At 48.4% G+C, this 17,702-nt stretch overlaps 1 protein-coding gene across 1 annotated transcript in view; it reads right to left on the bottom strand.

Moving 5' to 3' along the window:
- Nucleotides 1-920: 920 nt before the first annotated feature.
- The window catches only part of SAE1 (SUMO1 activating enzyme subunit 1), a 59,993-nt gene continuing 43,211 nt past the window's right edge, over nucleotides 921-17,702 (bottom strand). Inside the window, exons 7-9 of the mRNA XM_052656985.1 lie at nucleotides 9,727-9,871; nucleotides 4,653-4,722; nucleotides 921-1,133 (exon numbers count right to left, since the gene is read on the bottom strand). Coding sequence (XP_052512945.1) covers nucleotides 1,041-1,133; nucleotides 4,653-4,722; nucleotides 9,727-9,871 — 308 coding nt within the window. The 3' untranslated portion in view covers nucleotides 921-1,040. The remainder of the gene's footprint in view (nucleotides 1,134-4,652; nucleotides 4,723-9,726; nucleotides 9,872-17,702) is intronic.

Genomic DNA, 17,702 nt, shown 5'->3' with positions numbered 1-17,702 from the left:
GCATGCTAACTTTTGCTGCATTGCTCAGAAAAACAGTGGCAGGAATGGTGACAGAGGGAAGGGCCTTGGTGTTGTGTTCAAGCATCCAGGGATACATCTTCAGGTTTAAACAGTCCATTGTTCCCTGTCAGAGAAAGAAGTTTCTCACGTGGAAGAAAAACAAATCTTAAAGCAAATAACTTTATTTCTATCATTCCTTTTTGAAGAACCAAAGAAATATAGAAAATATAAAAAACACACAAACAGCTGCGATTCAGGGGGGTAACAAGAAGGACCAACACACAGCCCTGCAGCGCGGCAGCCTGCACCCGTGAGGGGCTCTGCAGGAAGACAGGCCGGCTCCCCCGTCCCACCTCAAAGCCAAAGAGTCAGGCTTCCCAGGGGTGGGGCCCAGGAATCTGCCTTTTCAAACAAGCTTTCCCATTAATATTCCACTGGCGAGGCCTCACCCTAATTCCCAAGAGAATTTGGTAATACTTCCTCTCTTTCAAAATCCCGGCTGGAACTCAACTAATCCTAAACTAAAACTCAAGAACAGCACACCAGATGGCACCTGTTGTTTCTCAGAGCTTCAACCATTGGTGGAGATACACTCCACCCGCCATGTTTTTGGCTCTCTTAAGGGCACCTGTCTACACTTGGAACAGTGGTTCTGCTGTGTGGTTTCACGGCCCCGGGCGTTATTCCCCACCTGATGTCACACAGCGAGGAGCTCCTTGCTGTGTGACATCAGGTGGGGACCGAGGACAAGAAGGTGGCGAGAGGCTCCTAGGCGACCAAGTGCGCTGGTTCCTGGCTGGAGACTTCCAGGAACTGGCAGCGCAGGCGAGCTGGGAGGCCTGGGGCGGGGAGGAGACTGTCAGGACCCAGGCCCTTGCGCAGCAGTGCTGCACAGCCTTGAGGCTTGCAGGAAATGGTTGGTACTGGTTCAGTGGCTTGGTTTTTCCCTCGCCTGGAGAAGCCTTCATAGGGGAGGGGAGGGGATCGATCGCACAAGGGCGCTGTGCAGTCAGCATCTCCGGGGCCGCGGAGTCTCGCGTTCAGTTGGGGCCCAGGCACTCCACAATCCCGTTCCCCTTCATGCCATCGAAGAAGAAGAAGTTGTTGTGAGGGGGGTCCCTCTGAGACAGGGCCTGCGGAGGGAAACAAGAAGAAGGTTCAGCTCAAGTGCTTAAAAGGGGATACGAGGGAGAAAAGAGAACAGACCCCTGAACCGAGATCTTCTCAAAGCAACATGGAGAGTGGTTCTCGAAAGACGATGACTTTACTCCCCAGGGGCTATCTGGCCACGTCAGGGAACAGTTCTAACTGTGACTGTCCTGTCCCTGCACTCTGTCCCCTACCAGCTGTGTGCCCTTGAGCAGACCATTTAGCCTCTCAGACCTTTACGTTCCCCGCGTAAAATGAAAACAACAACTGTTTTATCCTGGGGATTAAGAGACATGCTTTACCTCCAATATCTAAAACAATGCTTAACTTGGAGAAGCACCACTGGCAAATGGGCGTACTAATTACTGATGAATATTCCACTGAGAAAGGCAGTGAATGGTCATTCTGACCCATCTGAGAGCACAGCCTCTGTCACCAGGGGGAAACACACCGACACTCCCAGGGGAAGGCAGTGCTGCTGGCCCTCCACGGGACACACCAGGGTGGGCAACCAGAGGGCCTGGGAGATGCTAGTTGGCCATGGAAATGGTCATCGTTTCGTGAGTGATAGTCCCTGGGATTACATGCTGGACCACGAGTGACCTGTGTGGACCGGGGAAAGGTCCAGAGGTGACAGTGAGTTTTCTAAGACATTCTCAACCCAAGAAGGGTCACTGTTTAAAGAGGAGGACATCACCCACGCAAACTGCAACCTGTCAAGGTGCCCAGGAGCTCTGTGCAGTCACTCCTCAGGCAGGCCTGCCTTTACAAAGCTGGCCCCTGAACCTCTCCTCCTTGAACTGAGCGCCAATCCCAGTCCTCGTCTGTAAAACAGAGACGATTATACCTATTCCAAGTGCTTATTCCAGAACGAACTATTCTTCTGGAGAGGAGGTGTTGACCTGGTGTCAGAGGGTGGCTTCTCTGAGCTTGCATATAAAAACCCAAACAAACGGCCTCAGCCTATTAGGGTTCCTGGTGAGTATGAAATGCAATCCAGCTTGTAACATGCCAGCCACAGAGTAGATTCTCAATAAATGGGAGCTGCTACTGCTTGAACAGGAGGTCCTTTCCCAATATCTGAGGCCTCCAGGCACTGAGCCAGGTGAAAGGGCACACAGGTGGATCCCAGATGCAAGAACCCATGTTCCAGGAGATGACACAACACATTTTCACACGGAGCCTCGTGAGGCTGCTGCTGTCAACTCTAAGCGCTAGCGCTGTAGGCGGGGAGTCTGCCCACCAACGGTGAGAGAGAACGAAGAATGATTAAACCCAAGGAAGGAGGATGAGACAGAGGACGGGGCTAGAATGTGTGGTGTCTGGAAAGATACAAGGAAGGAGGGAAACAGATGATGCCAAGGGAACAGACTTGTACGTCTGCCCCCATCTCCCGATGTTTACGTTTTACCGTGGTCAGAGGGCCCCACCAGGGAGAGGGCGGAGGTCTGCCGCCCTCAGATGGCAGGCCTTTAACGCCAGCTGGCTGAAGCTGAACTGGTGTTAAGTGAGGGGGAGGGGCAGGGACAAGACAGCAGGGCATGGGGTGAACATGGGGCCAGAGGTAACGTGCTTCCCGAAGGGGGAGGGGAGATTCCAAACACGCCAGCAGGCAGGAATGCAGAGCGCTCTGGCTATGGGACAACCAGGAACAAGATGTGGGCCACAGCTGTCCCCGGCAGCAGAAGGGAGGGGCGCCCCTGCACACAGCGGGCGAAGACCACCCGCCCAGCCCACCACCTCCATCCCACGCAAGAAAGTCAGGGAGCAGCATCTCTGCGGGATGCGTGGAGGTGAGGATGAGGGCACCCGGGACCTGCTGACGGGTGCTGAAGAGCACGGGCCCAGAAGCCGGACGCCATGAGCTTGAATCCCGGCTTTACCGCTGCTCTGCATCTCAGGGCAGGGATCGCAGCGGTTCCTACCTCACGCGCTGTTGTGAGGATCGAATGAGTCTATCATGTCGAGAACAAGGTCTCCAAGCAGTGGGTGTAGAATGGGCTTTCAACAAATGCTACCTAGCGACTTCCCTGATGGTCTAGTGGTGGGGAGTCGACCTGCCAATGCACGGGACACGCGTTCGATCCCAGGTCTGGGAAGATTCCATGCACAGAGTAACAATTAAGCCCATGCACCCCAACTACAGAACCCACATGTCCTCAAGAAGCCACCGCAGTGAGCAGTCTGTGCCCCATAACTGGAGAGTAGCCCCCACTCTCTGCAACCAGAAAAAGCCCTCCGGCAGCAACAAGGACCCAGCATAGTCAAAAAAAGAAAAAAAGTCCTAGAGAAAACTACGTTTAAAAGAAACAAGTGTTATCTATGCTCTCATCACTGCATGGCACGTATTAGGCTCCCACTCTGCCCTTGCTGTCCCATCACTGTTCTCGCTCCTGCCAAGGCTCTCCACAGGCAGTCTCAGGGTCCTTCTCAACAGTCCTCCCGCAGCCACTAGCGACTCCCCAGACTGGGGGCCTGAGCTGAGCCTTCCTACCAGCCTGGGTAGGCAGGAGCAGGAGTGAGACCGCACACGGCAGCGCATGCCTCTCCTCTTCCTCTCCTCCTACTGCCTATGCCACAGAGTCAGATTTAGAGAAAGACTCTGATCCAGAGAATGGTCAGGGAAGAAAAGAGAGAGAGAGGAAAAAAAGCCTTAAGAAGATGGTGGGACCATCAAACTGAGTCAACTGTTTTTGAAGCAAGTTTGCAGAAACCAAGACAAAGCAGGGGAAGTTGGTCCATATGTGCACAAGGCAAATTAATCACTTTAGGAAAACATCAAAGTCCCCCAAGAAAGGAACACATACTGGGGGGTATGCTACAGTTCTGACAACCCACATGTTCCAGAAGAGACTTGAAAGTGCCGTGCTAGGTACTAAATACATGACCCTGTGTGAAAGCTCCCCTTCTGAGAGGAAGAAGGACACCTGCCTAACGTGGGCGCAGGGCACCCTGGACAGAGCCTGTGGGCTCCGGACTCAGGGCTCCTCTGGTGCTGACTCCCGCCTGCTCTACACTTGCCCACGGTGTGTGAAGTCATGAGAGGGAACTCTGACGCCATGGCATGAGTGGAGGGACACTGTGGAGCAGACGGGAGCTGTACAGGCTGTGGAGGCCCTTGTTTGGGCCTCGGCATCCATCCCTTAAGTGTCAATCAGGACAGTGCCCACTTCACAGAGCTGTGAGAAGCAGAATCTGTGGCAAATGTCACAACACCAGACAGCTGGTTGGTACAGTTAGGGGATGGCAGACAGCACCCTGTGGGTGCTGTGTCCAGTTCTGGGTTTATCAGCACGAAGTAGGCATTCCCAAGGTCATTTGCTGAAGGCCCACGTGAATGGGCTGGAGAGAAGGGGATGAAGTGGAAAAAGGGAGGGAGAAAGGGAACAGGGAGGTCAGGAGGCAAGGATGAGTGGGGTCTGAGAAACCAGGCAGCTCTCTAAGACAGCTCCAGGTCCTAACGCAGAAGGCCAATGGTCTTCCATGCCACAGGGACTTTTTACCTTCACGATTTCCTGGGCCAGGATCCCTCCAACCACTGCACACACGGGGGCCATCTCAGAGAAGCAGTACCTAAAAGAGAAGACATGTGAAACGGAGCTCTGAGCAACAGGAAGGCTGGTGTGGACATCTGGGAGAGGTCAGTGGTGGGTTTGCCTGAATGAAAACATCTCCCACCAGGAGAAGTCAATTCAGAAAGCAATGCTAATACTGGTATCTAGGTGTGAAAAGTAAATCTGATCCAGGTTAGTAGGTGGCGAGAAAGACATCTGAACCTTGGCAGGCAAGAACTGTTTCACAACTTCTTTTTTTTTGAAGTTAAAGGATAAGACTATATCTGTGCATCCTAAAAATAAAGCCCTACAAATACCAGATGTTTCGGTGCCCTGGTCACATTCTCGCAATTCTCTTTTGTCCCACAATGGGTAATGGGTTCAATATGCTAGTCCCAGACAAATGTCAGGAGCAGGCCTGTGTTAACATGCAGACAGCTTGGGAAAGTCGGGGTCTGAAATTAAAGCACGGGAGCAGAGAAAAGTCTTCACTACCCACATAGATACCAACCCTTCTGGGCCAGGAGGGGGAACCTAGAGGACAAATATTGTCACCTGCCCCTCCCAATCATCCATCCCAGACAGTGAAATGCTGTCTCCCACCACCTCCCTCCAGGAAGCCTGCTTCGCCAGCTCCCACCCCTGAACACAAAGGGGTTTCTGAAATGAGCAGGTTGCAGTGCAGGCAAGTTAAATGGAAAGCTTCTCTCTGGAGCCCTACCACGAGGAGAACACTTCCAGTCTTCTTGCTTTGGTGCACACCCTTCCAGACATTTTTAAAAGGGCACATATCTAAATATATATAATTGAAAACCCAGGTCACAGCAACTACTATTCACTGTGCCCCATAACCTATGGATGGATATTTAAGCTGTTGGACTCTGTGATCATACACCTTGATAGAGCTGTCTAAACAGTTCCTTATGGCAAATTCCTAAATATAGAACTGCTGAGTCCTGATGCCCTCCAGAAAGGCTCGACCCATTTAACTCCCACCAACTGGGATTGGGGGGTGACCATTTCCTCACCCCCTGGCTGGGACCAGCACCCCCATCTGTTAATCTATGGAGGCAACTTTTCCTCTTGTGTACCAAGGTCCTCTGAGGAACTATAAAACCTAACAGAGAAAACTATAGCCAGGAGAAACGAGTCGCCATAATTCTACTTCTCAAAGATAGTCAATTTTTTCCTTAAAAAAAATTCTCCTTTATTGTATGTGATCCCACTATACAAATTTAATGTTCTAACTTTTTTTTTTCTTAAAAGTATATAATCTTAAAAAAAAAAGTATCATCTCAACAAAATGCCAGTAAATCAAAACAGCAACATACACATGATCACTTCAACAGACACAGAAAAAGCATGGGACAAAACGCAGCATCCTTTCGTGATAAACACACTCAACATTTGGGAACAGAAGGAAATTTCTTCAAACTGATAAAGGACATCTACAAAAATCCACAGCTAATATCACACTTAATGGCAAAACACCGAAATATCAGGAACAAGACAAGGATGTCTGCTATCACCACCTCTATTCAACACTGTCCTGGGGGTTCTAGCCAGGGCATTTAAGGAAGGCAGGAAAGAGACACAAGGGGCATCCAGACCGGAAAGAAAGAAGTGATATGTCTTCACAGATGACACGATCTGGTATACAGACGGTACTAAGGAAACCACAGAGAAATTATCTGAACTACTGAATTATTTGAATCAAGGCTGCAGAATACAAGATTAACATACATACAAAAAAACCAATCTATTTCTATACATCAGCAATGAACACCCTTCAAGATGAAATGAAGAATTCCATTTACAATAGCATCCAAAAGAATAAAATATTTAGGAATAAATTTAACAACAGATGTGTAAGACTTACTCTCTGAAGACTATTGTTGAAAGAAATAAAAGACTTAAATAAATGGAAAGATATTCCCATGTTCATGGATCAGAAAACTTAACTTTGTTAAGACAGCAATACTCTCCAAATTAATCTATACATTTGACATAATTTCTCTCAAAATTCCAGCTAACCTTTTTTGCAGAAATGGGAAAATCCCCCCTAAAATTCTGCATGAGACCCAGAATAGTTAAAATAATCTTGGAAAAGAAGAGCTAAAGTTGGAGAACCCACATGTCCCAATTTCAAACTTCCTACTACAAAGTTCCAGTAATCAAGACAGTGTAATACGGCACAGGACAAAGTCAGTGATCCCCCATCCCCCGACCCTTCTTGTTCATGGAATGAGTAATTTTAATTTTCTTTTAAAATTATTTTAAAAACAAAAAACTTTTGACCACACTGCCCAGCATGTGGGATCCTCTGTTTCCTGACCAGGCATTGAACCTGCATGCCTAGAAGTGGTGAAGTGCAGAATCTTAACCACTGTACCACCAGGGAAGTCCCTATTTTAAAAAATTTTTATACAATTTTAAAGGTTATTTTCCATTTACAGTTAATAAAAATACTGGCTAAATTCCCCGTGTTACACAGTGCATCCTTGAGCCTATGTTATATCCCATCCTCTGTGCCTCCCACTTCCCCTCATTTTCATCTTTGGATTCATTCCATACTATCTGTTTCTTTCCATAATATGTCTATTATCTCTGAAACTTAAGGACCAGTAAGTTCACCAAAGGACATATACTACATTCCAATTCCACTTAAACAAGATGCCTACAACGGTCAAATTCATCGAGAAAGAAAGAGGCTGCGAGGGGCTGGGGACACACAATGGGAAGTCAGTGTTCAACGGGGACAGAGGTTCGCTTTGGGATGAGGACAAAGTTCTGGAGACGGGTACCAGTGACAGGCGACAACAGTGTGAATGGACTTAACGCCACTGATCTGTCCATTTAAGGATGGCTAAAATGGTGTAATTCATGATGTGTGCATTTTGCCATAATGCAAAAATTTAACAACACAAGTTATATTACACATATACATTATGAATGTTTTGTCATAGATGTTTGTAAAACAGTGAAAAACTACAAATAAGTACCCAGCAAGCAGGTAATAGTTAAATAAAAACCATACAGTTAAAAAAAAAAAAAAAAACATACAGTAGACAATGAAACATCAAGCAGTCCAGTGAGGTCTCGGATCTTTACTTGTGACACAAACAGATCCATGAGATGCTGGCAAAGGAAGGCTGTCGCATGAAAGTGTGATCATTTTGGTATTTAAAAAGAGAAGACACATGAGTAAATACACATACAGATGTCTGAGAGGCTAAACCCCCAAATTAAACCCCAAGCCAGCAGTGGTGACTTCTCACTGGGAGGGGCTATGGGAGATCCTTTTCTTCCCTTTTCTATTTTTTGGCAACGGGCATCTGTTACCTTCATAATCAGAAAAGCAACTGAGCCCTCTGAAGAGAATAAATAACCTAACATGAAGGAGGGGACAAGCAGATCACAGACAGATGAGGGAAACGGAGACTTGGGCATAGCTTTCCCTCCTCAAGTGAGCGCAGCCTGCTCGGAGCTGGCGGTGGGCAACTTGTGCAGGCAGCTCAGCTGCCAGACGGCAGCTCGATTCCCCGCCGCATCCCCAGCGCATTTCCCCCAGCCTGATCTGCACTGGCCATGGCCGGCCATCGAGAGGCCATCAAACACCTCTCACTTAAAGGGCAATAGACAGGGAGCACCTGAGCACGGGAGGGCATAGACATGAGGGCACAGACACGGGAGAGCTGTTTCTGCAAAGAGGACTGGGAGGGTGGGGGGAATACAATACTCTGTGGAGAGGAAACCAGCCAGCAGTGAGACAGGCTGTTCGCAGCAAGGCTGTGGCTCTCTCCTTCTGGGAAGTGGGGGCTCTGCCACTGGCTGGCGATGTCCAGGCAGGCCATTCATCACTCTCAACGCCCAAATTGGTCACTCGGCTGCAAGCTCACGGCCTGGCACTGGCACTGGGTGTGCTCACTGGCCCGGCTGGGACTGTTGAAGCTGGACACCTGTGGGAACCTGTTCTCTGTGGGCCATCCCCCAGGACAGGGACCCCCATCCCAGGCGGTGGTGTCATTAGCCCCTGAACTCCCTCCCGGTGCCAGCTTACAAGAGCTCCTGGTATCCAGGTGCCTCTTTCTGGCTGAGGGCTCAGCAGGCGATTCAAAGCCCCACTGCTGGTCTTAAATTGGCTGAGGCTTGTCAGTGTCTAAGTGAGGTCCCCAGACATGAGTGCACAAGGAAAAGACTAGGGAAGGATGGGACCACCATTCACTTTCTTGCTGAATAGAAACCAAGGTACTAGGCTGTCCCTAGGGATCAGCGGTGTGGGGAAATCTTGGTTAGCTACTTACTAAAACCTTGGACGTGTGACTGTATCTTTCCAAGCCTCAGTTAACTCAGGGGGAAATAATACACCCTTCAAGGACCACTGTAACAACCATATGGCTGCACTGGTAAAGGCACTGAAAGCCTGCACTACACCACGCTTCCATTATAAGCTGTGTAACCTCAGGCTAGTGACCGGACTTCTCTGAGCTCTAACTCAGCTTCCCCTCTCCTATAAAATGGGATCTTGTCAAGAGAGGGCACATACACAAAGCAGCTACCACAGTGCCTGGTACCGTAATAGCTGCTCAGTAGATTCTAGCCATCATTATTGCTGCTACAAGCGAGCACAGCAAGGCAGCTTACGGAGTCCCTCAAAGATGCAGAGAGAGAGTGGAAGTAATCAGATGATCCCAAAACTGTCTGGGAGGGATTCCTGACTTGTCTCCCTTTGGACTTCACCAATCAAACCCAAAACCTGACTGTGTATAAGAACAAAGGACTGGTCCCTGAGGCTGAAAGTATCGCAGTGCCCGGGGTGAAGATGCTGGGAACAAGGATGCCATATCCATTTTTCATATACTAACAGAGGGGTGGAGGGCCGCGGGGGTGGGGGTGTGTCTGTGTGTGTGTGTCTGTGTGTGTATGTCTGTGTGTATGTGTGTGTGTCTGTGTGTGTGTCCAAATTAAGGCAAATACTAAACACATTTATCAATCTAAACTCAATTGTGATAGTCAGACCAACCTGACAAAGTCTTCAGGAAGCAGATCAGGACTGACACCCAGGGCATCAAGCACATCGTTTCGTATCTGGAGCAACAACTCAGAATCTTCTCCAAAGGTATCAGAACTAGGATCTCTTCCTTTATCTGTGCGAAACTTCAGGAGCACTGGGAAAGGAAGAAGGCAGGTTAAAAAAGCAAGTCTTTTCACAACTGAAAAGAAAATATTTGAAAATGATGTGATCAAAAAGGTCTTAATTTCCAAAACATATAAAAACCTCATAGAACTCAAATGGGCAAAAGACCTGAATGAACATCTCTCCAAAGAAGACATACATGCGGCTGACAGGCTCATGAAAAGATGCTCAATGTCACTAACCAACAGAGAAATGCAAATCAAAACTACAAAGAGGTAGGTACCACCTCACACTGGTCAGAATGGCCCTCAATTTAAAAAAAAAAAAATTGCAAATAACAAATGCTGGAGAGGCTACAGAGAAAAGGGAACCCTCCTACATTGTTGGTGGGAATGTAAATTGGTGCAGCCACTATGGCAAACAGTACGGAGTTTCCTCAAAAAAAAAAAAAAAAAAAAAAGAGTTGCCATATGATCCAGCAATCCACTCCTGGGCATATATCTAGACAAAACTACAATTCAAAAAGATACATGCATCCCTATATTCAAAGCAGCACTATTCACAATAAGCAAGACATGGAAACAACCTAAATGTCCATCGACAGATGAACGGATAAAGACGATGTGGTGTGTATACACAATGGAGTATTGATTCAGCCACAAAATAGAATGAAATAAAGCCATTTGCAGCAACAGGGATGGACCTAGAGATGACCATACCAAGTGAAGTAAGTCAAAAAGAGAAAGACAAAAACCACATATCACTTATATGTGGAACCTAAAATATGACACAAACAAACGTATCTATGAAACAGTAACAGACCCCTAGTCCCAGAGAACAGACTTGTGGTCGCTAAACGGGAAGGATGGATTGAGAGTTTGGGATTAGCAGATGTAAGTTACTATATAGAGAACGGAATAACAACAAGATCCTAAGGTATAGCTCAGGGAACTATATTCAATAACCTGTGATAAAGCACAGTGGAAAAGAATGTCTGTAAATGTGAATCAACTTTGCTGTAGAGCAGAAATTAACACAACACTAAATCAACAGTACTTCAATACTTTTTTTCATAATAAATACTTATAAATGTTGATAATAAAACAATTTTTTTTATTCTACAGGAAGTACATTAATTAAAATGTGGGCCAAGTGAAAGGTTAACACTTTTCATTCATTCAACAAACATAGTCAGAAAGGTAATCAAATAATAACAAAAATGGCTAAAATCCCTCTGACGCGAGCCACAACAGCACAGCAGAGTCTGACAGCCTCTGCAGGGTGCTGGTAAGCGAAGCTTCCCCGCGTCGGCATCATGAGTGAAGCCTGTGTGGGTTTGGGAAGAAAAGTCCAGGAAGCTTTCAGCACAGGGAAAAGGCCCTGTTCTGACTCAGGAGAGACGTCAGGTGGAGGAGGCATGCATTCTAGGCACAAGTTCAAAGGATGAACTGCTTCCAGCCAGAGAGGCCAGCCAAGGGCTCCGACGCATCAGACAGGCGGATTGTTACAAACAAACCCTCCCATACTTAATACAACTGCTACGTCAACCTCCAGAAAGGGATGTTTCATTTTGGATGTGAACTAGAGGAAGCATTCAGATGACGGCAGCAAATGAGAGCTACCGTGGAATGAGCCCTGAACAAGGCTTGAACTTGTAAACCAAATGAAAAGACATAGGCATGAACAGAAGACCGATCAAAACACAAGCCCCTTCCACTGCCTCATCCAGATGTCACTGCAGGCAGGCTGGGGGGACTCTTGTCCCCACCGTGCTCTCCAAGGCAGGCGGAGCCTCCTCTCCAGGCAGTGCTCCTCCCACAGCACACGGGCTGTTTTGGAGCAAAGGGAGAGACAGTAGATCCTGGGGGGCCCTGGGAGGGCCCGTCACACTCACAGTTCACCAAGTGCTTCCACTTAAGTCTCATCAGTGTTTGCTGACTGAAAAAGTGACCTCATCCCCCAACTCATACTCCCTCCCTCAGTACAAGGAGCTCTCCTCTAAAAGGTAAAGGTGAATGGGCAATTGTCGTGGGGCTCTTTAAAAATGCAAATATTTGGATCTAGCCCCAGACTAGGGACTAGGGAATCATCGACCTTCTCTTTGTTTTCTTCAGACTCACACAGTTTTGGTGATGAGCAGCCCAGTGGAGAACAGCTCTCCAAGAAGTAGTAAGAATTCATTCATTCGCCAGCACGAGTGAGCACGGCTGACCTCGGTGTGCCCGGTGGACCTAGCTGCCAGAGTCCAATGGTGAGCAAGGTCTCTGCAGCCTGAAGGTGATGGGGGAGGATGGGGAATTAGAGGCCAGGACAGACAGCTTCATTGCAGCCTGAGAGAAATTCAGAAATAGTTATACAGAGTTCTCAGAAGACCCCAGACAGTGGAGGTCTGGGTTAAAGAAGATGCAAACTGCTGCTGGGCTATGCTTTTCTCAGTGCCAGTATCAGAGAAAGACTGCTAGTCACGCGCCCTGGACAGGGCTCTGCACATCAGAAGGCTTGTCCTCTTTTTCTTTAGAAGGTTCCAGAACACCTGCTTCGAATACCGTTTGCTGTCCGGGAATGTTAGTCTTCTCTCTCTTCCAAGAATACAGCTTCTACAACCCTTGATTCGGCCCGACCATTTGGCAGCCAACTCAAAGCCAATGTCCATCTGGATGCTGGCTAACACGGACGTGCCATTACCTGAGCTCAACTTCCACCTCTGCGGATGTGTCGCTGGGATTCTGATCTGGACTAAACAAGTGCCTTCAGGCAAGCGTGTGGGTACAGGGTGGAGGAAAGGCTGCGGAAGTGGTGAGGAATCGCCGAGACTGGGCCTCTTTTCCAACAAGATCCTGTGAAGACAAACGAACCCGGAAATCTCCAGTCCAGTCAAGAGGACACGCTAAATGGATGGTATCAAATGTCAGCCCTCATCCTGTCCATCACTCTGGAGAAGACAGACCCAGAGTGTGCATCAGTGTTGCCTGAGCAGATGCTTGTAACGCACAGTCCAAGGGCCAGGGACAAGCAGGTGGGAAGCGAGTGAGGCTGCGGGACTGCAGCTGGGGGCCCGCCTCAGCTGCTTCCTGTACAGTCCTCTTGTGTGTCACTGGGGCAGAAGCACGAACTGTCACAAGGGACACCAGAGAGGCTCATTTTTTAAGCCCCCGCCACAAAACTTTTCATCTTCTGGTCACGAAACACAGCTCTTGAAGCAAACTCAAACTACTGTAATAACTCCAAAACAAACAGTGCCTACTCCACGCCAGGCACCTTTCTAAACCTTCTACGTCCACAATAACCGAGGGAGGGAGAGAGGGAGGTCCTGATACGCTTCCCCCCTTCACAGGTGAAGAAACTGAAGTTCAGAGACTGAGCAGATTTTTCCATGGGACTGCCAATGAGGAGTGGCACAGAACAGCCAATGCTGGCACTCAGAATCTCTGCTTCTTAACCCTAACTGGACCCAGCAGAAACCCAGGACCATGAGGAATGCAGCCCCAGGACCCCAAGTGGTCTGGCTCTTTGCCCCCCACCTTAAGAGGACTCCCGTTCGACCACATTTTGGTGAGATGCATTTTCCAGACGGGCCCTGCCCTCTCTCAACTGGTCATTAATTTTAAGTTCCTAGTCCTGTGGGTGAGAAGAGGAGGCAGGGGCCATACGAGCCCTGGCCCATCCATCTTCGGAGGGTAAGACCAGTTTCATCTCGGAAAGAAATAAGAGAGCGCTCAGAGGACGCCAGCAGCTGGCCCCGCTGTTTCTCTGGGCCCCCTGCCTGTTCCTGGTGCGGGCCGCCTGGACGTAGGCCGGCAGCCTGGCACCGTCTAGAGGCCTCACTGACCACATCTGAAGTTCGTGCAGGGCCTCCGGGACAGGGGCCAGTCACTCCAGCCACTTATTTGCAGCAAAGCAAACAGAGGCTGTATTCTGTACTCTCTCTTTTTTTTTTTCCTTTAATGTCAGCACTCCAGTGAGCAGGGCTGGAGGGGGCGGGAAGAAGCCCAATGTTCTAGACGGGCAGCAGCCTCAGAACTGACCCAAGCCCCTGACGGGTTCTTGCTTATTAAAGTCTCCTCTTTGTTCTGTCATCTGCCTTCCCAAATGGCCAGACATACACACATCACTGTTGACTCTGCATTTCTGGAGAGCACCTCCCCGCCAGTTTCCAGATTATGAAACTATTCCGTGAAGATCAAATACTGTTAGGGATGCCAAAAGATGACTCATCGAAACATATCAAAACACTGCACAAAATCAGAGTTCCAAACTTGATTAACTTCCTCTGAACCTTTTAATTAACTCAGGCTGCTGAAGTCTGGGGGTAGGGGGTGACATTCACCGCTACTGAGGACAGACTGGGGTCTCTGCTAGAGTTCAGGACTTGCCCATGCAATGGAGAAGACAAACTTTGAAAGGGAGAAACCAAGCACCTTTTCCTGGATTAGAAGAAAAACTGTATATGTGGATAAACTACTACTTTTGCAAAGAGAAATTAACCCAAATTCAAATGTAATCTGAATCAGACTACTATATTAGTGTTATAACAGGAATCTGGGAAGCAATATTATTAATTATTCTATTTCTTTCTGAAAACTCTCATTGCATTTAAATGGCACAATTGTATTTAGCATAATCACTAAGGCCATTCAAAAACTCCTTAATTTTTGTAGGAAAAAAAATGAAGTCAATGTTGCAAACTAGCTCCAACTCAATTGCTGTTCCCCAAAAGAATTCATCTAAAGGAAAAAAGCCAAACCTCTATAAAACTGCCTGGCTGGTGCCTAGAACTGCTCTGTACCAGACACCCCTGCCTCACCTCTCTGGTGCTCCTCAACATTCTCCCCAACTGGCTCGCTCAAGACTCATTATCTCTGGGAATGGTCTGGAAATTGGATCCACTCCTGGGTGACATACATCTCCAAGAAAATGAAACGGCGAGTTATCCTCTTAGCCAGCAGCCCATCTTCTAAGGCAAGACACCAGGTCTCCTGTTTAGTCAACTGTTCATTCAATAAATACTCTGTGCCGGGGCCTGAGTGCAGCAAAGAGCAAAATGCACGCTCTGCCATCCTGAGCATTTTGTGAGGTGACACGCATAGCGACACATGGCGACAAAGGCGGGGGCGAGAGACGGCGGGGGCAAGAGAAGGCGCTGAGTGGGTGCAACGGGGTGGAAGAGGTGGTCCCCCGAGCAGCCAGACACCCCCTTCCCACCAGACACAACCACCATATTTTGGCGGGTCCTCCAGGCCCGAACGCTGACCCTGGCCACCTCCTGCCCTTGGGACTTGCCCGTGCTGCTCATCAGGGGCCACTGTGCCCTCTCTGTGCAGAGCCCTTCCCCAGGCCCGGGCAGCCTGGAACCAACAGACAGCTCTGACCCCTGTTCTCAATCACTGTAACGCTGGATCCTGACAACATCCCTGAGCCTCCTCCATAAAATGGGAATCGTCACAGCACTGAAATCATAGTTTAAGGATGAACAGAATGAACACAGGCCAGGCACCGTGGCTGGCGCCAGGAGAGCGTCAGGTCCATGGTGCTATTCCAGAACTGTCCGACCTCCATAAACCCCACTCACATGGCCCTCAGAGAGGCTGACGCACTGGCCTAAGCTCTGACTCCTCACATGACTGAGACCACCACCAACTCAACAGTGAGCTCAGGGGGCGACCGTGCCTTGGCTCTGATTCATGCATACTCTGGTAACTCTCCGCACCTTGCTCTTGGCTTTCATGGTCTCAATCACAATTTGAGACTCCATAGTCAAAGTGTCGGCTCACCTGTACGAGGACGGACCCGTCTCCTCACCAGCCTCTGGTGCTCTGCGGGGCAGAGACGCATCTGTCTTGTTCACCATTACCTACTGAGTGCCCAGCACGGGGCGGGCTCCCACAGCACACACTGAGGAAGCGTCGGTGCTTGGAGAAGGAAGGAAAGGAGTCACAGGGCAGGGAGAAGGCTCACAAAAAGGTGACACAGGCCCTCACAGATCTAACCAGCCTGCTCCTGTGCTGACTGAACTGAATGGAGACCTCAAGATACCCAGGATGGTTCTTTTTCTTACCAAGGAATGTTCAGCCAGAGAAAAAAAGAAAAAAAAAAAGACACAGAGCGTACCACGTCTGCCTCAAGAGGGAAACAAGATAGAAGCCTGCTTTTCAAGGCCACATTTGAGGGCCAAAGGTGCAGAACAGCCAGCCCATGGGCGTGAAGCTCAAAGGAGGGAAGGGGCTGGGCTGGGGGAGGCAGAGGCACGGTCTCCGGGAACCCCCATGAGCCCTGCTGGCTTTCAGCCTCTCTTACCTTTCAAGGCATCTGGTGGCATCTGGTTATCTGTTTGGCTCAGCTCCATCCCACTACCCGCTTCATTTACCTCTCTTAGTTTTCCGCTTTCCTCTTTAACCCAGAAACTTTAAAGTATGTGCATGCATATATTCCTTCATTCATTTTCTCGTCCACAAACATTTCCTGAGCACCTGCACACCACTTACACCCCGTATGCTGAGCTGTGCTGGGACCCAAAAGGCGGAGATCACAGTCCACAGAGGGCACGCACATTAAGCCCCTGTCACCACGGCCGCCTGGGCCTTTGACCTCTTTCTCCAGAGAACTTCACCTCCAGATTGCCCTGTCCTGAAGACTTTTTCTGAAACACCCCTGCTGAGCACCAAGTCCTGGCCATCCTTTCATCTGGCCAATGAAAGCTAGTCTCTGACCACATCCCATCTCAGTTCAGCAGAGAGAAAGAAAGCTGTCTCTGGTTATTTACAGCTCACTGTCTTCTGAAGAAAACCTGAGGCAGCTGGATGAAAGTTGTTGATGGGAGGAAAGGGGAGTCCTGCTTCTCAGAAATGACCTGCTGGGTTTTGCCTACCAAATGAAAGACGCACATTACTCAACCTGAGCACGCAGCGGAGGGACTGGCTCACCCAGCCATGCAAAGGTGTGGTATTGAGGGGCTTTACAAAAGGCCAGGCCCTGTGGCCAGTGATTATGTGCAAACGGTTGCCGCCAAGTTATTTATGCCACAATCTGGAAACAATCTCACATCCAATAATAGGATGATTACATAAAACATGATTGGAGTAGGAAATGGCAACCCACTCTAGTATTCTTGCCTGGAGAATCCCACGGTCAGAGGAGCCTGGTGGGCTACGGCCCATAGGATCACAAAGAGTTGGACACAACTGAGTGACTATGCACACATACAAAAAATGACAAGTTGACAGAATGGAGTATTATTCAGCTAGCAAAATTATGTTTGAGCAGTTTTTTTAGTCACATGTTTGTGTTTCCTTAACATTTAGGTTTTTAAAATGGGGGCATTTAATAGCCTATATTCAGAATGAGCTCTACTACATAAAACAGAATGAGGTGGGTACAACTGTGATCATCCTCATATCCGAGGTGGGAAACTAAGGCTTGGGCTTATGATAGATTCCAAAGTCACTACACCTCTAACCTCTATGTTGTACTGCCTCCCTGGAAGCAGAGAGAAGAGAGAATACAGACTGGTTTAAAAAAAAAAAAGAAAAAAGAAAATCACTTCAAATGAACTTAGTTTCCCATCCCAGAATCCATCAGTTTAGAATAATGCAAACCACCCATTCAGACTCCATCTGAAATATTCTATTTCTCCTTTAAAAACAAACAAAAGAAAAAGACAATTATTATTTTAAAACAAAAATCGTAAACAATTTTTTTCCCCCAGCTGTGCTGTATAGCATGTGGGGTCCTAGTTTCCCAAACCAGGGATCAAACCCGTGACCCCTGAAGTGGAAGCATGAGTCCCAATTACCAGGGAAGTCCCCCATTTCTTGTCCTAAAAAAAACCAACAAAACAACACAACAGTCTAATGATTCCTGAGCTT

This window comes from Budorcas taxicolor, chromosome 18 (assembly GCF_023091745.1).
Source record: "Budorcas taxicolor isolate Tak-1 chromosome 18, Takin1.1, whole genome shotgun sequence".
NCBI lineage: Eukaryota > Metazoa > Chordata > Mammalia > Artiodactyla > Bovidae > Budorcas > Budorcas taxicolor.
The sequence above is the reverse complement of the archived record's forward strand: the minus strand, read 5'-3'. Positions and strand labels throughout refer to the sequence as shown.